Source organism: Dipodomys ordii, unplaced genomic scaffold (assembly GCF_000151885.1).
Source record: "Dipodomys ordii isolate 6190 unplaced genomic scaffold, Dord_2.0 Scaffold130, whole genome shotgun sequence".
NCBI classification, from domain to species: domain Eukaryota; kingdom Metazoa; phylum Chordata; class Mammalia; order Rodentia; family Heteromyidae; genus Dipodomys; species Dipodomys ordii.
The window spans coordinates 2,546,204-2,566,569 of NW_012267346.1; the positions used below are offsets into that span (position 1 = coordinate 2,546,204).

At 40.3% G+C, this 20,366-nt stretch overlaps 1 protein-coding gene across 1 annotated transcript in view; it reads left to right on the forward strand.

Annotated features, from left to right (window-relative positions):
• Nucleotides 1–20,366, forward strand: part of Kif13a (kinesin family member 13A) — a 159,245-nt gene that overhangs the window by 80,036 nt on the left and 58,843 nt on the right. Inside the window, exons 5-9 of the mRNA XM_013030417.1 lie at nucleotides 10,557–10,649; nucleotides 12,058–12,238; nucleotides 16,030–16,117; nucleotides 18,075–18,209; nucleotides 18,672–18,784. Of these exons, the coding sequence (XP_012885871.1) occupies nucleotides 10,557–10,649; nucleotides 12,058–12,238; nucleotides 16,030–16,117; nucleotides 18,075–18,209; nucleotides 18,672–18,784 (610 nt within the window). The remainder of the gene's footprint in view (nucleotides 1–10,556; nucleotides 10,650–12,057; nucleotides 12,239–16,029; nucleotides 16,118–18,074; nucleotides 18,210–18,671; nucleotides 18,785–20,366) is intronic.

Sequence of the window (20,366 nt, forward strand, 5' to 3'; positions counted from 1 at the left end):
GGACTAAGTCAGCTAGAGAAAAGTTTGTGAGTTCTTCTCCTGTCCAGGCCTTTCTCTCTCCATTCCAAAAAGAGACCTTATTGAAGAAACTCTTGGAGTGCTCAGGCCTGGAACCCAGCCAGGAATGCTACTAACGCCTTCTCCCTCCTGTCAAAAGTTCTCTGGAGTCTTGAAGACATGTGTTTACTCTGGGCTTTGTTTTAACTTTCCCCAAGAGCTGTAAATACTATGCTCTGCACTATGCAGAAGAGATGCTGAGCCAACTCTGCTACTTCCTTGGAGAGACAGTGCAAAGCGTCATCGGTTGAGCAGGCAGAAACAAAGGGACGTTTCCTCTGACATCTATTGTTTTATGTGCCAGCCCCTCCTGAGTAACTCCAGCACGCATTCTCTGTGAGGCCGACTTCACAGTGGAGGCCACTTCATTTTCTTCTTTCATCCTTGGCACCAGTGCCAGACAGCGGTTGTGTGACTCCTGACTCCTCCTCAGTGAGTCAGCCACTTTATCCAGCAATAACAGCAACAGAAAAGAGCCAAGCTCATGCCCAGTCCAGTGCAGTTGGAAACAACCATCTGGTTGAGTCACCCCACGCCATGCTGTGCATTGACACTTCCAAGGTTTGCAATGCTGATAGCTCTTGGAATGCACTGTGGAAAATGGCCCCATCGTTTACCTTTACCCCATGGCCCAGTTTCTCAGGTTCCTTACCAAGCTCCTGCATGGCAAACTGCTGTAGCTGATTAAAAATTAAATCCTAACATTTAATTTAAATCTAGCCTTAAAGAATTTTGGTCCCTTTATCTGAATTCTGTAGGGTTTTTTTTCTTGTCATTTAATTCATACCTCATGTGAAGTCACCCAACATGAGAAGTTTTTAGAGCTATATTTCCATTTCTTTGAGAAAGAGATTCATTAAAACCTCATCCAACTTAGACATTCTTTATCCCTTGAGCTGTGTGTGGAAGACTTGTCTGGTCTTGTGCTGTCCAGGTGCTCTGATTTGGAGCTAGGCCACCTGTCAAGCCCAGACTCATCAGAATCGCTGTGGCTGTCAGCCCTGTTTAGAAGTGGGAAAACACCCTTACAAAGGAGGCAGCCCACAGGAATTCCAAGTCACAAATACAGAGCACCAGCCTCTCCCCACTAACCCCACCACTTCATGAGAAAAGACGCAGGGGGAAAAGAAAGGAAACTGATCAGATCATTGATTGTGTTTGAATTGGTTCGCTTTCTGTCACTGTAATGAAATTCTTCAGATAATTATCTCATAAAAAAAGAAAAGAGGGTTGTTTTTGTTTGTTGGGGGGGGTGGCAGCATGGCGGGGTTGGTTCATAATTTTAAAGGTTCCTGTCAGGGTTGGTTGGCCTACCTGCCTTGGTTCTGTCCTGTGATAGACAATGGTTCATGGCAGCAGATGTCATGGAAAGAAAACGCATGTCATAGCAAGAAAGAGGGAGAGAAAGGGAGAAGAAAACAGGGAGAGAAAGCAGGGGAGCTACTGCTACAACCCTCTTCAAACACATTTCTGCCATGACCCAAGGATCTCGCCCAAGGTGCTATTATTCTACCACCTTCCAGTAGCACTTCCTGGATACTAAGCCTTTATATCACATGGGCTTTGGGAGCACTGGGAGTTCAAACTCACCATGAGTTCAAATCATATCCATGATTTGAACTCTTCCATTTAGTTACTTTAGAATAGAAAGTATTCTGTGCCTGTCAGGTCTAGCCTATGCATCATTGCCATGCTTATAGGGTTTTATGCAGCAATGGTCGGTGTGTGTCATCTTGATTACTGCACATTGTAGACAGCATGGGGTTTATGCCATTCTGTTTCTTTCTAGACCTTGTCCCACTCTGCCTCTTCGGTAATGAGACATGTGACAATATTGGTGACTGGTGCATTTTCTCTTTGTTCTCAGTTTCTCTCCCTTAGTGCTTTATTGTCAGGGCCTTACTATGTAGACAGAAGTACCTTAGTTTTCTCCACTCCTACTGTGTACACATAGTAGCTGTGAGTCCTCTGCTGCTGTCCCCAGGAAGAAGGGTTGTGTGCAAGCGTGGAGACGCAAGGGTGTTAGCTTTGCAAAGATCTGTATCGTCTGTGACTCAGGGCTGGGTGACTCAGGTCAGTGGTTTTGCTTGCAGAAACTCCATAGGGGAGCTCTCTTTACTGTTCCAACATCATGTTTTATGACTTGTCCACATGGTTGTAGGAGGTCTGATTATAAACCCCAGAGGAAATTGGCATCATGGTCAGGGTTGTTAACAATGAGGTCAGGCTTGCCCTGTTCACTCATCATGCCAAGCACAGGGGCTGATATGTGCTGAGTAGCCACCTCCCTCCTGACATTGCTCCTACTGACAAATCACCAGCTCTTGGGTGTCACAGTGATGAGGACCTCTCTTAGATTGTCTGGGGGCAGAACCAGATACTTGGAGATCTTCCCTGTCACAGGACTTCTGAACTTGGCTTCTCTGCTTTCCCCTAGACAAACTGCCCTTCATTGTGTTTGAGTATAAACTGTAGTTGGGAAACATTTAGGGTGGGGATATTGCATCTTTTATGGGATCCACCCATGCACTGTTTGAATTCTCTGGTTCTCACCAGCCAGCATAAACAGCTCCTTTTCTTGTGAACCAAGGTTCAAAAAACAGTAGGCAAGTCATTTTTTCCCTCTGTGTTAAGAAAGGGAACTGTTACATTCAAAAAATAGACGTGAATAGGATGTCTAAAAAGCTTTCAGTCTTTGTGGAACGTGATTTTTTTTCAAGTGTTTATCCATAGGTCTTCAGCATGGCCTGTATTCTGAGGCAGGCTGAGGTGCGGCCACTTGCAGGCTTTGGTGGGCAGTTTGGCCAGTTTTACAGCTGTTCTTATTATAGTAGTGTGAAACAGAGGTATCCTGAAGGTCGGTAGACAAAAGTGTTGGGTAAGAATAACTCTAGCCAGGCCTTCATAGCTAAAATGGCTCCAGAAGAACTTGGTAGATTCTGCCATTCACAATTTTATTGATGTAGCTTATTGATTTTTTTATTTTTTATTTTTTGGGTCCGGTCGTGGGGCCTGAACTCTGGGCCTGGGCGCTGTCCCTCAGCTCTTCAGCTCAAGGCTAGCACTCTACCACTTGAGCCACTGCACCACTTCCAGCTTTTTTCTTATGTGGTGCTGAGGAATCGAACCCAGGGCCTCAGGCATGCAAGGCAAGCGCTCTACCACTGAGCAACCTTCCCAGCCCCTTATTAATTTCTTTAAAGAACCCCTTTAACACACACACTCTATCTCTCTCTCCCCCTCCTTCCCCCTCTTTCTTTCCCTTCCTCCCCTGAAATCAGGGCCTGGCTGCTCTCCCTGAGTGTTTTTGCTGAAGGCTGGTGCTCTACCACTTGAGCTGCCCAGCCTTTAGGTGGTCAGTTGGAGATAAGAATCTTACAGACTTACTTGCCAGGCTGGCTTTGAACTGTGATCCTCAGATTTCAGTAGCTAGGATTATTGGCGTGAGCCACTGGTGGGCAGCAATAATGAACATTTTTAAGTTAATAAGAAAGAGTAGCTATACCAACTGACTTATAAAATGAAACCAAGACTTAAGTAACCCATTTACTAAAGACTAAATATGAATGAGCAATGATCAGGAAAGGGAGGTTAACAGATCAGAGTTCTTTATGTTTTCTAAGCTTCTGGATACTAAGAAGGTTGAGAATAGGCAGTGGTGTTGAGAATTTTGGAAAATAGGACTCCTACATCTCCTAACTTGCTTAGATAACTTAACAGGTTAATTGTTGTTTTTGTTGATTGTGATGGTGGTGATGGTAGTGGTGTTTATGTGTGTGAGTATCCAGGCCTGGGGTTTGAACAAAGGGCCTGGGTGTGTTCCTAAGCTTTTTTTGCTCAAGGTTACCACTCTACTACTTCAGTCCAGCTTTATTTCAGCTTTTTGGTTCCATGGAGATAATAATGTCATAGGTATTCCTGCTCTGGCTGCCTTTGATCCTGGATCCTCCTATCTTCAGTATTCAGAATTACAGACATGAGCCATCAGTGTCGGCTCTTCGTTTGTTTTCCCTCTGAAGGCAATGAGAAAGTGCACCCAGATCATACAAGAGTATGCATTTCAGAAAAATTAAAGGAAATCTAAATGTCTGCAGTAGGGAACTGATTGTATCAGTTATTCATTCAATGGAAAGTGAAATAGCTATTTAACAGTACTAATAGGTAAAGGTAAACTGGGACTCACATCTGTAATCTTAGCCACTCAGAAGGCTGAGATCTAAGGATTGCAGTTCAAAGCCAGACAGGGCAGGAAAGTCTGTGGAACTCTTATCTCCAATTAAATCACAGAAAGTGGTGCTGTGGCTCAAGTGGTAGAGTGCTAACCTTAAGTAAAAGGAACTCAGGGGACAGCTCACCGGCCCTGAGTTCCAGCCTCGGGACCAGCAAAAAAAAAAAAGGTAGGGGAATGTTCATTATTACTTCTCTTTGAGGAGAATGAATATGAGTCCATAGTTAAAATGTGTCTCACTCTCTTCAGAAATCATTTAGGTACGTGAAAACACATGTACTTCATAATAGTTCTTTGTATTCCATCCATTTATTTATTTTTATTTTCAATTTTTTTTTGGTCATTTGTGGGGCCTGAACTCTGGGCTTGGGCTCTTCAGCTCAAGGCTAGTACTCTACTACTTGAGCCACAGGACCACTTCTGGCTTTTTCTGCTTATGTGATGCTGAGGAATCAAACCCAGGGCCTCATGCATGCAAGGCAAGCACTCTACCACTGAGCCATCTTCCCAGCCCCTCATCTATCTATTTATTAATGGCACCTCAAGGTAGTATTTAAGGTTGGAAATGAAAAAAAAAGTCTCAGTAAAACAGTATAATAGCTTCTTTTCATGTTCTATTAGCTTTTTTTTCCCCTCTCATAGTTATAAATAAAATTTTGTTAAGTTGTATAAATTTGAGTTGTTATATTCTATCGGTAAAGCACAACTAATTAAAAGAACTGGACTTTTCTAAAACAATATATGTATACTAGTAGAAATTGGAAGGAATGATTTATTATTATTATTGCCCTGTGTACTTATTGTTACGATGCCTAGGAGAAGATCATGTCAGTAAAGGAATGACTTGTAATTTCTTAACCACATTATTCAGTTAGTTCATACATATTACACTGACATCTATTCATTTCCCACTGGCTTATTTGACAAAGGCCTGGTATAGTCCTTTGGTGCTATCTCGAACGTCAGAAACAGCTGTACCAAAACCAAAGTGTAAACTAACAGAACCAAACTTTTCTTTTTACGTTCAAAGAACAATCTTTTGATGGCATAATGATCACTAATGAGGAAAGGGCCTTCAATTTCAAATATTTGAGTCTGAGAGCCTTGGTGTCAACACAAGAATAATACAATAACCCAAAATGCCTGCCACATTGCCACACAAACTACTAAGATGAGGTTGCCTCTGTTTTTACAGAGCTCACAGTAGAGTAGTTGAGACAAAAGGGAGAAATAACTAATGCAATCTGATAAGTTCTAGGGGTTTGTAGAACATTCTGTGGAGACCTGAGGTGGAGAAGCTGATTGATTGCCAGTGTTGTACAGCATGAGTTACTGATGGGAAAACATCAGGCTAAACGTCTAATGCTTGATAGAGGCAGATTCACATCCTGCTTGCCATTTATTTACAGTGAGCCCTGGAACAAATGACTTAGTCTTTCAGAGCCCCAGTCAACCTGTCCGCTCCTAACTTATACCTACCTTAGTTGACATTATGACCACTTAATAATATAAAATGATAAAATATGTAAGTTGTGTTGCAAGCAAGACAGTAGGTAAAGATTAATTCTCTTCCTTCTCCTTCATAGCATAAATGCAGGTTAAATAGGTTATTTCATGCCGTATTTATTTGTAATAATTTGGACATAGTTCAAATTAAAATTTATTTTTATACATTGGAACATTCTTTGTTTGGTTAATTTTCCTGCTGTTTTAATGTACATATCCTAGTTTGTTTGATTTATTTCTTTCCAAGTAATCGTCTTTACTTTAAAAACCCATTTGTACCAAGAGAAGCATATAACTCCAGCTTATTCTGCACTGGGAGCAGAAATCAGAAGAATAACATTTCATTTCCTGACGTAGGAATAGAGTCTTGATTGGCTAATGACCTCTGATAGAGGAATAGAGTCTTGATTGGCTAATGACCTCTGGTTCTGTGAAGCTGTGATCAGATCTCTGACCACAGTCCTTTTCCACATTTGAATCCTTTCAATAGCTCAAGTTCTTTGTCTTAGTCTGTTTTGTGCTGCTATAAGAGAATTCTTGGATAATTTAAAAAGAATGTAAGTGTGTTGTCTTAGAGAGGTTGGGAAACCCATGATGGAGGGGCTGTGTCTGCAGAGGTCATTCTTGTTGTTTTGTAACATGGCTGAAGGCATCACATGGTGAGCCCGAGCATACTTGGTTGTACTTGCTTTTGTGACAGACACAGATAGGATAAGGGCTCTGCTTATGTGCCTCTTACAGGTCCTACCTGTCAACATTGTTGTATGGGGGCTAAATTTGCAACATGTGAACTGTTCACATGGGAATATCTTCAGTTTAGGAACATGCTTTGAGAAAAATGGGAACAAAAAATATTGATGTGTATGAAAGGTACTTCCGAGTGGTCAGATACTTGCTCAGTGAGCAAAAGACGCCTATTTTATTTGACTATACCATAAGAGCACGTTGTCAAGTGTAAGTGTAGTGGATAAATAACATTGGCAATACCTTATTCTTGGAGCACATGTATGCAGGCACATATCTTTAGGCAATCTTCACAACAAACCCTGTGGAAGGACTTTTATGAATACATCCATATTCTAAGCCCCAGAGTTAATCAACATATTTCTAACGTCTCCTAGGCACCAGACTGTGCTGGGACAGAAGGAATAGAGAAATAAGATCGTGTAAATTTGGAATATTCCATCATAAAATAGTTACGTAGGAGGCATCTGTTTGCGTACTAGTGGAATTTAACTTGATTCCAATTTAACTTGATTCCATTGTGAAAGATGCTGCCAAGACATCCTCGAGGGAGTTTCTCTAGGGTAGGTATGTACAGCCAGTTAAGTATGGCATCTTCCATTGTAGGTTTGCCTTCAGGTCTGTTCATTCTCCTGCCAGCTGTTTATACAATACTTTTTCTAAATTGAAAAAATAATACTATTTCATGGAGGGAAAAAGGCTGAACAAATGCAGCAGTGGTACTCACTAGACAGTTGTTAACAATGAACTAAACAACTTGTGGGTGGGGATGGGAGGGAAAAACTGGGAGAGAGCAAGGGAAGGGATGACATTGTCCCAAAAGAAAAGTACTCATAGCCGGGGGCCTGTGGCTCACACCTGTAATCTTAGCTACTCAGGAGGCAGGTTCAAAGCCAGCCGCACCAAAGTTGTAAAATTCATTTTTCTACATAACGTCTTGTACATCTCATTGTTGCAATGGGTCCACCTGTATCCCTATTTAAACAATTTGTTTTTCCCTTCCCCTCCACAAATTATACCAACATCAAATACAGTGAAAAGAGGGGTTATACCGTGGGGGAGGGACAAAGAACAAAAAAAAATCACCTTATAAATGTGTTAGAACCAATAGCAAGAAAGAAAAACCACTTGTGTCCTTATCTTGGGGTTCATTTCACTTAACAACTTATCTGACCTTTTCTGCTTGTCTCAGATATAGTTACTACAAATAAGGGAAACTATGGGACCTATGTTTCTTTGGGCCTGGCTTACTTCACTTAATACAATTTTTTCCAAGTCTTTCCATTTCTTAACAAGTGGAGTGGTATCATTCTTTCTGGTGAAGGCATAGAATTCCATTGTGTATATATACCACATTTTCTTGATCCATTCATCTACTGAGGGGCATCTGGGTTGGTTCCATATCTTAGCTATGGTAAATAATGGTGCAATAAACATAGTTATGCTGGTAGCTTTAGTATGGTCTTGTTTGTGATCATTTGGGTAAATGCCCAAAAGTGGGATTGCTGGGTCATAGGGGAGCTCTATGTGGAGTCTTTTGATGAACTCCATACTACTTTCCAAAGTGGTTGAACAAGTTTACGCTCCCACCAACAATGCAGTAGGGTTCCCCTCTGTCCACATCCCCTCCAGCGTCTATTGTTCTTAGAGTTCTTGATTCTCGCCATTTTAACTTTTGTGAGATGGTATCTCACTGTTGTTTTGATTTGCATTTCTTTTATGGCTAGGGAGGTTGAGCATTTCTTCATGTGTCTATTGGCCATCCTTCTTTCCTCTTCAGAGAAGTTTCTTGGGGGATTTAATTTTTTGAGTTCCAAGTATATTTTAGATATGAGATCTTGTCCGTTGTATGGCTAGTGAAGTTCTCCTCTCAGTCCATGGGCTTTCTACTGATCTTGCTAGCTATGTCCTTTGCCGTGCAGAAGCTCTGCAACTTCATGCAATCCCATTTGTCCAACCTTTCTTTGCTTTGTTGTGTTTCTGGGTCTCTATTGAGAAAATTTCAGCCTGTGCCAAGGAGACCTAGGGTTTCTCCTATTCCATCCTGTCTCCTTTGATTCCAAGGTCTTTGATCCATTTGGAGTTGATTCTGGTGCTGAGTGATATATAAGAATCTAGCTTTAGTTTTCTACAAGTAGTTAACCAATTTTGCCAGCACCATTTACTGAAGAGGCTGTCTTTCTTCCATTCTATATTTTTAGCTCCCTTATCGAAGATTAGTTGGCTATAGGTCTGTGGGTTCATTTCTGTTTTTTTTAATTAAAAATACAATTTCTTCAAACCAATAATATTTAGTCTTGTCAAAATAATATTATTTGGCAGCTTAATGGTTAAGGATATTAATCAGTTTTACATGTTGCCACTCTATGAAAGTCACATTTTGCAATCATATTGTATGATGGTATAACAAGGGAGATTCAAAAAAATCAACTTTGCATAAAAGAAAAATATACAACCAAAAGCTCATTGTATATTACTTTTGAATATGAAAGGATTTTCCAATGTCCTGTAGGATAAAATGATGAAACTGACTCCTTGTTTGAGCAGGTATCAAGCATTTTACAGTAGGCCCTGGGTTACAAAGATGAAGAAATTATGGTCTCTGACCTCAGGGTGTTGTTCCAGTGTCAGAAACAGGCACTGGCAATCCAACTAGAAACTGGCATTCGGTCTAGTAGCTTCTGTAGACACCATATAGTGAGTATCCTAAGGACTGTAGGAACATGGAGAAAGGAGAATATAACTTTAATTCTCTGAGTGACTGGGAATGAATGTAGGGAGGTCTCTAATTTCTAAGGGTAGTAAACGATGCCTTATATCTTTTTAAAGTTTGTCACACTTTTACACTTCACCTTGCTCTATCATAACATAGCACATGACCTTAAGAGCTGCAGAATGACAGGGAAGCTCATGGAAGAGAATTTGGCCTTGCTCTCTTGTGTGGACATGGGTGTTTCTGAAGCCCTACTAGTGGTTGCTTGGCACTAAGGGATGCACAAATGTGTGTGACATGGTTCTTGTTCTTTGGAAGCTGTGTATCCAGATGGAGAGTTTATAAAATTTATATTGAGTGACATTTTTAGACACTAAGTCCTAAGAAAAAACTAAATTTGAATGATGCTTCCGTATGACCCACTGAAAATGAGAAAGAAGCTTTCAGGAAATATCAGAAGGAAACACTAGGGAATCATACATTTTCATAAAATTATCATAAAATATCAAGCCAGTTATAGTAGTACATACCTGTAGTCTCAGCTACTGGGGAAGCTACTGGAGTCCATGAATTTTAGACTAGTCTGGGCAACTACCACAACCTTGTCAAGCTGGGGAGGATGAAATTGCATATGGTAGATTCTTGATGTTGGTGAGTCCATGCTACCAAGGAGACCAGCCTCAAGGAAAAACTGTAAATAATGTTCAAGGTGCAGAGTTTAGTACTTACTATGAATGCTTGATTCATTTTCTTCAGTAACACAGGCCACTTTCCACTAAAGACATGCAGCCTTTCAACCTACCTAAAATGTTCATTCTACTGCTTCAGTTACGCAGATTACAAATCCTTTTGGGCTTGGAGGATTACTATAACTTTTACGCTGCTTTTGTGGCACCACTGTTTTATAGAAGAATATTTTCATAAAACCAAGGCAGGGAAGCACTTGGCAGATCATGCAGAGATTTAAACAAAATTGGTGCTAACATGGGCCTGACTGAACTTCTCTGCAGCACTGGAACTGCGTAATGCATGCAGGAGAATGTAAAACTATTGCTTCTGAAGTTTATTTTGCCTCGTTGTATTGTTTTTGTACTGTGCTTAGTCAAGACCACATGTAATTAATCCTTGAATGTGGTGGGCTTATTGTGTACCAGCTCTTCATACTTCACTGTATATACAGTAAGCATTTAATATACTTTTAATGTTTTGGAAGGACTGACAGTATGTTGTTAATATAGATACCTTAAGGGAAAGAAACATCCATTTCTTATCTTTAGTTTTAATTTTTTTGTTTGTCTTGTTTTTTAGGTCAAGAAGTGGTTTTCCAGTGCCTCGGGGAAGGAATTCTTGAGAAAGCCTTTCAGGGGTACAATGCTTGCATTTTTGCCTATGGACAAACAGGTAAAAATATTGCTTTTATTACAGTCAATAATATTAAATGGGTACTTTATTTTGTACTGGAGGTTGAACCCAGGACCTCATACATACTAAGCATGAGCTGTATCACTGAGTTACGTCTGCAGGCTTGACTACATAGTTCTTAAAGCTTCAAAATAGAAAAAAAAAAGTTTTAAGAAGCTAGCTACAGAAAAATGTGTCAGATCAAAAGTAGTCCTCTTCTGGAAAATGCAGTAGTTCTGGTAATTGATTAATTTTAGTATTAATGAGCAAAGCTAGTTTCAGTCTATTAAGTGTCATTTTCTTAAATTAGAATTTTAACCTGTATTTGAGCTAGACAAGTATTTACCAGTTTCTCAGCATAAATGTTATAGTGAAAACAATAGAAAGACTTTTAGAATCATCCCCTCCTGAAAACTTTCACTGGGGTACAAAAGCAGTGATGAATGGAGCAGTTGGCTGAAACAGGCACAATAGAAGCTATCAGTGGCTCCAGCTTTAACACACTGACCATGACTTCCTCCAACTAGAGAAAGGAATGAATAAATAAGCAAAGGAGAATATATGAATGACATAGTATATTACATACTATGTATATTCAGTAAAATATTGCTCAGGCTACTCCATGTACAATTATTATTTTGTGATTTTTGTTGTTGTTGTTGTTGTCAATTGTGGTGGGGCATATGTGCAGCTCCTGGGCACTGTCCCTGAGCCTCTTTGTGCTCAAGGCTAGTGCTCTACCACTGGAGCCACAGCACCACTTCTGGTTTTTGAGTGGTTAATTTGAGATGAGTCCCATGTGGACTTTTCTGTCCCAGCTGGCTTCAAACCATGATCCTCAGACTTCAGCCTCCTGAGTAGTTTAGGATTACAGGCATGAGCAACTGGTGCCTGGCTATTTAATGATTCTTAGGTTCAGTGTATGTGACCTTAGCGAGTAGCATTTGTACACATCCATGTGTGAGGAAGGATTCTCTGGATCTCAGACTGAGGGCTGTGAGTTTGATGTAAACAGCAGTAACTCTGATGTCCACAGGCCTGGGTTTGAGGACCAGTTTTTTGTTGTTGTTAGTCCTGGGTCTTGAACTCTGGTCCTGGGCTCTGTACCTGAGCTCTTCAGCTCAAGGCTAGTGCTCTACCACTTGAGCCACAGCGCCACTTCTGGTTTTCTGATGGTTAATTGGAGATGAGTATCATGGATGTTCCTGCCTGGGCTGGCTTTGAACCACGATCTTCAGATCTCAGCCTTCTGAGTAGCCAGGATTACAGGTGTGAGCCACCGGTGTCCAGCTGGTTTCTTGCTTTTATTCCATATGACTTAAGCTGAAAGAAGAAGATAGTTTATATGTTTGACACATTGCCGGCTGACTCTTTCTGTCCTTTCTTCCTTCTGTTTGCTCCCTTCCAGGTTCAGGCAAATCCTTCTCCATGATGGGCCATGCTGAGCAGCTGGGCCTTATTCCAAGGCTCTGCTGTGCTTTATTTAAAAGGATCTCTGTGGAGCAAAATGAGTCACAGACCTTTAAAGTCGAAGTATCCTATATGGAAATTTATAACGAGAAGGTTCGAGATCTTTTAGATCCTAAGGGGTAAGTTAGGAGTTGAAAATTAAACTTGAAAAAAAGAAAGAAAATTACACTTGGAAATAGATGTTTAAATCATGGTCTATGTTGTGAGTTCATTTGCTGAGCAATCAGGTCTATTGACCTGAACTTCACTCACACAGAATCATTTAGTAAACCCAAGGTGAAACCTGAGCACGCATATATTTTTTTTCAAAACTAGGGGATGGAAACCATATGCATTTGATTCTGACAGAAAAGTGTGCCATTTGCTTTTTCGCTTTGTACTGATATTAAAATACATATTTGAGGAAAATTTAGAAAATACAGTTTGAAAAGATGACAGTTTCACCTAGTAAATACTGGGACAATGGATGAAGAAATGCCTGTGCAGTGATACCTCATATTTAATATTTTAATATTAAATAATTAATATTCCAGTATCATCATAGGGCAGGGAATGAGTTTAACGTATCCACATGATTGAACTGGAAGATATTTTTCCCTTCCTCTGCTTTTATAGCCTCAGATTGTTCTCGGGCTAGCTTTAGGGAATTACAGGAACAGATTAAAAGGGCACATTCCAAGAGGTAGAAAAGAGGATATCAGGAAGTCGTCAGATAAGTCCTCAAAGGCATTCCTTCTTGTCTTTTGACAGGATTACTGCAGAAGGTCAGACACAATCCTGTGTCTTTATTTAGACATAGGATAAGCACTTATATAACCAGCACTTCTCTACTGGAATCAGTCATTCTCCCTGTACCCAATCATAGATCCCTTGGGATCCTATGGCTCGCACAAAACAAATTAAAATTAAAAATGAACTTTAACCCGATGAGTCAAAAATAACCACTGTTAATACTTTGGTGCCCGTTGATCCTGTGTTTCACATCTGTGTTTTATGTGAATGTGCCTGTGTCTTAAAGTCATTCAGTAAATGCAGTTCAGTATCCTGAGTTTACCCTGTTGACATCATGAACACCTTCTCATATCATTGGAAATTAGTTTTAAGTTCTTTTAGCATCTGACATGTAGCATTTCTAAATACTTATAAGCACATGTGATCTTCAATAAAATCAGGGCACAGCATCAAAATGATTTGTGTTAAGGAAGCGATCCAATTTTAGGACTGTTTTTATTTGCTTTAAAGAGTTATTAGCTATTTAAATGCATAGAAAAAGAACATTTATAACACTTAGAAGTTATGAAGAATAAAATCAATAACTGGGGCTGGGAAGGTGGCTCAGTGTTAGAGTGCTTGCCTTGTATGCATGAGCCCCTGGGTTCAATTCCACAGCACCATATAACAGAAAAAGTCAGAAGTGACGCTGTGGCTCAAGTGGCGGAGTGCTAGCCTTGAGCTGAAGAGCTGAGGGACAGCGCCCAGACCCAGAGTTAAGGCCCCACGACCAACAAGAAAAAAAAAATCAGTAACTGTCTACTCACTAGTTGGCATAACTTGTGGAACCTGACCAGTGTTTTTTAAGCTTCCCATATATTCCTCTTGGATTTTTACCCTATTCCCTACTCTTTCCTAAAATAAATGCTGTTAGGAATTTCATGTTTATAATTCATTCTCTTACTTCAACATTTACAGATCATTTAGCACAATTTTTAAGTTTATATAGGCAACATCATAGTATATAGATTTGGTGATTTGTTTTTTCCTTCCAATAATTTATTCTTCCGCTCCCCAATGTAGCTCTAGTTGACCACAAACTGGTGCCTCTGGTATATAGGCATGTACTACCACACCGAGTTATTTTTTACCTGAGTGGTAGGTACTGAAAAATGTTGAGGTAGTGCTCTTATCATTACGCTACAGTCCCATCCATTCATTCTTTTTTTTTGTCAGTCGTGGGGCTTGAACTCTGTGCCTGGGCGCTGTCCCTCAGCTCTTCAGCTCAAGGCAAGCACTCTACCACTTGAGCTACAGCGCCACTTCCAGTTTTCTGGTGGTTTATTGGAGATAGGATTCTCACGGTCTCTCCTGCTCGGGCTGGCTTTGAACCGCTATCCTCAGATCTCAGCCTCCTGAGTAGCTAGGATTACAGGCGTGAGCCACCAGCGCCCGGCTCCATCCATTCATTCTTACAGTACTAATGCACTGATTTTTAATTACATAGTATCTCATTTATGATTGTGCCATAATTTACCCCTTTTCCAGGATAATTAGGATTTCCGCTTTTCATTATCACAGTACTGTTCTGAGCATTCTTGGGTCAGTCTCCTGATTTATAGGAGGAGTTTTTAGAAAATACATCTAGGAGTGGAACTGCAAGTTACTGGGGCCCTAGACTTTATAAAAACAGTGTAAAGTGTTTATACCAGTTTACACACCCACCAGCAGTGGGCAAGAATTCCAGATGTTAAAACCCATTGTCAGCCTTTGATAGTGTGTTCCATTCACTTTTTCTTGCTGGTAGATGGTGTGATAGAATCTTCAGTGGTGCAGACACAGTGAGCCAAGAGCTCTGGGCCATCTGCTTCAGAGTCTCTATCTTGAAGACGGGCACTTTTCTCAACTCCAACAAAACTGCTTATTGTCACATTGAACTCGTCATCCACAAACACAGTAAAACCTACTTGGTTGTGTGTTGTGAGATTAAATGAGATAAGCAAGAGTGCTTAGGATACAATCCAAAACCTTGGGAAGGGTTCCATGGTTATAGTTCCTTTTTCACTCCACTTGAGACATGTTAAGCATTGTCTCTTAATTCAAAAAATGATTAAAATCCAATGCTATGGAAAACATGACCTACATAATATAGAATGGTTACGTTTACCTGTATTCTCAGTTGTCTGATTAGCACTTCAGATGGGTTCCAAAGTAGAGTTGCCATTTAAAAATTCAAAGGGGCTCTAAAATCATCACCAGCAGAGCCAGTGCTAAGTATAGATATCAGCTGCTACAACTGTTGCATGTAATCTCCTTTTCTATATAAAATTGTCCACATAGAAGCAACATATATCAGTATAACTTGAAGATGTAAAGTTAAAATTACTTTATTATTGTTCAGTATTTGCTCAAGAAATTATGACATTATTTTTCCTAAGAATGTGCTTTCCTTTTCCCTTTTCTTTTTCTGTTCCTTTTATGCTTCTTTTTAAATATTTCTTTTCCTTTTTTCTTCTTTTCATCCTTCTCCCTTCCCCTCACCTCTCTTTTCTTTTCCCATCTTCTCCTCCCTCTCCTTCTCCTTTTTTCTTTCTTCTTCTCTCTGAAATTGAAGTCCATCTATTAAAACAAGTTAGCCCAATCCAGCTGTGCACTGGCCGTTTAGTTCGGGACTAGAGATAGAATTTTTAAAAATAGCACACTACTTTAAATAGAAATAAGAATATTAAAAACATTCCTCATATGGAATGCTATTTTGCTAGTCCAAATAAAGTAGCTTTTAGAACCTTTTTTTCTCCCCCTCGCCCCCTTTTTTTTCTTTTTGGGTCAGGTATAGGGCTTGAACTCAGGACCTGGCCTCACTGTCCTTGAGACTTTTTTTTCTCTCTATCAAGGATAGCACTCTACCACTTTGAGTCACAGCTTCATTTCTGGTTTTCTGGTGGGCTTTCTCATGGGCTTTCTTACCTGGCTGGATTTAAACCACAATCCTCAGATCTCAGCCTGCTGAGTAGCTAGGATTATAGACATGAGCTACTAGTACCCAGAGAACCCTTTTCCTTAATCATTAAAAACAACAACAACAACAACACAGAACTCTTTTAAAGTTATAATATCATAGTTTCTGAGCTTAAAGAAGAAACAAAAGCTTCCAACTTTGGTCTGATTCATTCATTCTTTTTAACACTTCTCCTTATAGGAGTAGGCAGTCTCTTAAAGTTCGAGAGCATAAAGTGTTGGGACCTTATGTAGATGGCTTATCTCAACTGGCTGTCACTAGTTTTGAGGTAAGTGTCATTTTTATAAAATCACTTGCATGTATAGAGCTTGGGATTCCATCCTCAGCACTTCCACAGAAGCAAAGCAAAACAACCCGGCAGTAAGTCAGAATGTGTAAGTGGTATGATATATATTTACATGTAGTTACTTCATGATAATTTATTGGTACTCCATGACCTCAAATTACTACACTTTAGTAAGAAAGGGCATTGAATCACACTCTACATGCTGCTTCATTGTGAAGGTTTTACAGTATGGACCAAGGCCCAGCATTTTGGGGTTGCTAAGAACTTTTACTGCTACCACTGCATTGAAACTGTTCTTCCTAAGTGACAATATTTGGTGGTTAATTCAACCCCTTCTGTTGACAGGACCTCTAGCCTCCTTTCTCTGTTAACTGCCCTGGATCTTTATGCCAGGACTCAATGTTCTCTTCTTATTTCCACAGTCATCAATTTGGACATCTCATAATACACAAACTGCTATTTCTGTTGCTAAAGAATGTAAATGAATGAACAAGCAAGTGAATGAATGAATGGAAAAAAAATCCCAGTACTTGTGCTATCTAAAGAATGTAACTGACCCATAATCGCCTTAGATTTAGTATGACTAAAATTAACCTAAGCTGACTTAAATAAAAATATGCATATGTGTTTCTCAACTTAAAAATAAGACCCAGTTATCACTTTAAAAGCATTGAGATTCTGAATGGAACATTTGCTTTAAAAACATTGAGATTCTGAATGGAACATTTGCTGATCTAAAGGTGTTAAGTCAGCACCTTCACTAATGTGCCTGGCTCCCAGCACAGTGGAACTGATGGCAGTGTCCATGTCACTCTGTCACTTACTTGTAAGAGCCAAGCAGCTCTTCCTTTGCATTCAGGTTTTGCCTCTGATTTGATAGGGGGAAAAACTTATTTGACCACCATGAAATTAAGCTTCTTTCATGTAAAACCTGGAAAATTACTTCATTAATAAGGGTCTGGAATGGCTAAGCTTGATTGTCAACTTGACTGGAGTAAGTAGAATCTGAGATTAGTAAAGGACACCAATATGTGTCTCTCTGAGCACATTTCTAAAGAGTATTAGCCAAAAAGGGGAAGACTCTCCTTGAATACAGGCAGCATCACCCATGCACTGAGGTCTCAAATGGAATAAAGCAGAAAAAGGAGAATGTCCACTAGCAGACCTTATCTTACTCTCTGTACTTCCTGTCCACCATGATGTGACCTGCTCAGCTCCATTATACCCTCCCTGCCATGATGGACTGAAATCATGAGACAAAGAAAACATTCCTCCATTAAGCCATTTTGCTTAAGAGTTTTCACTGCAATGGAAAACTGACTAGCACAGATTCACTCAGCCAACATTTCATAAGTACCCATGGCTTCAGATATATAATGGGAACAACTGTACAAAAAGAATGTAGGGGCTTCAGGAAGCTACTTTTATTGGAGAAGGGAAGCAGATGAGCAGGTGGGAGAAAGCTATTCCAGGCTGATAGACTTAGGAAAGTTAGCATTAAGAAGTAGTGCTGTAGCTTAAGCCGTATCGCACTTGCTTACAGCTGAAGAGCTGAGGGATAGCACCCAAGCCCAGAGTTCAAGCCCCATGACCAACAACAACAACAAAAAGGAAAGTTAGCATTAAATAAGGTAACTACTGTTCTTGTATATCTGGAATACTTGGTGAACACTAGCTCTCCTGGAAGCTTATCAAGAAGTCAAAGTCTTAACAGGGAAAAAGGACAGCTGTTCAGTAGAAAGAATTGTGGTTGACCTTCGTATACATGGAAGCTGTCAGGGGTGGGAGCTCAAGCCGCACTCTATGAGGGAGAGACAGGAAGGTTTTCATGGAGGGCTGTGAGCAAGGCTGAGAGGTACTGTACTGAATGCGCACACCTGTTTGCAGAACTGTGTTGTTACATTTTGTTAATGGTGTTTTCTTGATGCTTTGCCTCTAGGATATTGAGTCATTGATGTCTGAGGGAAACAAGTCTCGAACTGTGGCTGCCACTAACATGAACGAAGAAAGCAGCCGCTCCCATGCTGTGTTCAACATCATAATCACCCAGACACTTTATGACCTGCAATCTGGGGTGAGGGAATGGTCAGAACCTGTGGAGGTGGGGAGAACTCAGAGGGTCTCCATAGAGGACGTGTTTCAGGTGTGGATTCAGAGGCCGGAAATCTTACTTTGCGCCTACTTACTAGATGAGCCAGAAAACAACTAAATCTATGTCATGGTTGTGGAAGGTTGTTATGAAAATCACATTAGATGCTAGTATTTCTTCATAGGCACCAGCTTTTAGACTATGTTCTGGAATGCTGACTGTACTCATTTTCTACCTAGAGAACACATCACTTGCATTTTCACATCAGTTTAAATTTGATGATGAAATTAATTGCTAATACACATAACTCTCTGGACCATTTGAACTCCTACGATACTTGTTGGAGTGAGATGGCTTCTGTTCTCACAGCCCCCATCTCTGTGTAGATGTCCACTTGGTTTTGCATTTACATGGATCATTTCTCTCTCTCTTGTTCTCTGCACCTAGAACTCGGGAGAGAAAGTCAGTAAGGTCAGCCTGGTAGATCTGGCGGGGAGTGAAAGAGTTTCCAAGACAGGAGCGGCGGGGGAGCGACTGAAAGAAGGCAGCAACATTAACAAGTAAGGACCTGGGGAAGATCGGGATGAGTGGAATTTTTTTGTAATCTTGGCTTCTTTCTCATGTAGTGGGATTGTTGCAGAGGGTTCTGATGAAAATATATTCTAAGAACGTGTGTCACTTTAGGAAGCTGGATTGAAGTAAAACAGCATGCACCTCTATTCAGGTGCAGCCATGGAAAGCTCTGCAGTGTGCCCCTACCCCACAGTGATACAGGCACCTATGTGTATTATACACAGACGGTCCCCAACTCTAAGAGGTTCAATGTAAGGGTTTTGTTTGTTTTTTACTTTGTGGTAGTTCAATAGCAACCTGCATTCAGTAGAAACTGTACTTCAGATTTTGAGTTTGGACATTTATTCTAGGCTATCTCAGCTTGTAATCAGATCTTGCCTAATGGAACTGGGCAGTGGACAGTAGATAGACCAAAGCTCCCAGTCAGCAACTTAGTCATGGAAGAAAAAACCCAGTAGTCTACAGTATGCCATCTTGCTGAACTGGATGTTTGGCCTTTTCCATGCTTTTTTTTTTAATTCTCATTGTTTCCATCTTCGAATAAGTTTATCAAGAGCTAACTCCTGTAAATTAAGGACTATTTAACTGGGCACTGATGTCTCAAGACCATAATACTAGCTATTCAAGAGGCAAAAACCTGAGTGTTACAATTCAAAGCCAGGCTGGGCAGAAAAGTCCCTGAGGCTCCATCTCTGGTTAACAAGAATAAAATCCAGGCTAGAGGCATAGCTCAAGGGATAGACTGCCATCTTGAGCGAGAAAGCTGATTGAGAACTTCAGGCCCTGAGTTCAAGTCCTCGTACCAATATCCATCAATCAATCAGTAAAAATAAAAAATAAAGGAGTGTCTACAGTGTAGCAGTAGGTAAAATGTAAATCACAGTTTCATAAATCAAATCCCATCTTAAATGTTAACTTAGGGAGCTTCTCCTGCTTTCAGTCCTTTTGTCAGGCTAATGCTGTTTAACTATCAGTAATGTAGGAAAAATTTAACAGTTATTGAATCTTGCAGTCTGTCTCACACTTGGAATCTTGCTGTTTGCCTTGACTGCGTGCAGTGTGCCTTGTGCTGTAGTTAAGTCTGAAAGAGAAGAGTAGTGAAAGATGAGTCAGAGATTCCCCCAGAGACACAGAGAAAGATTCAGTTTCTCCATGTAGCAGAAGCTGCAAAGGCAGGAAGGAAATGACTGGATGTACAGACTGGGCATGGCGGATGCAGCCTTGGTACATGTGGCATATATATCGATGGTATGGCTCCTGATCTGCAAGAGAAAATCTCTTAGCTTTCCAACTTGAGAGGAAGCAGAATTTGTATGGAAAAAAAAATACACCCTGGACAGACTGCCTGGCTTTTACCCCTGCCTTTAGCACTTAGTAGATATGTGTTCTATGGGCAAAAACTGTAACTCTGTGTCTCGTTTTTCTCATCTATAAAATGAAGATGATAATAGTATCTGCTTCCTAGAATTGTTGGACTGAATGCCTTTAGAACAATGCCTGGCATGTAGTATACCCTGAGTAAATACTAATTGTTATAATAATTTCTGTAATGATCATAATCACTATCAT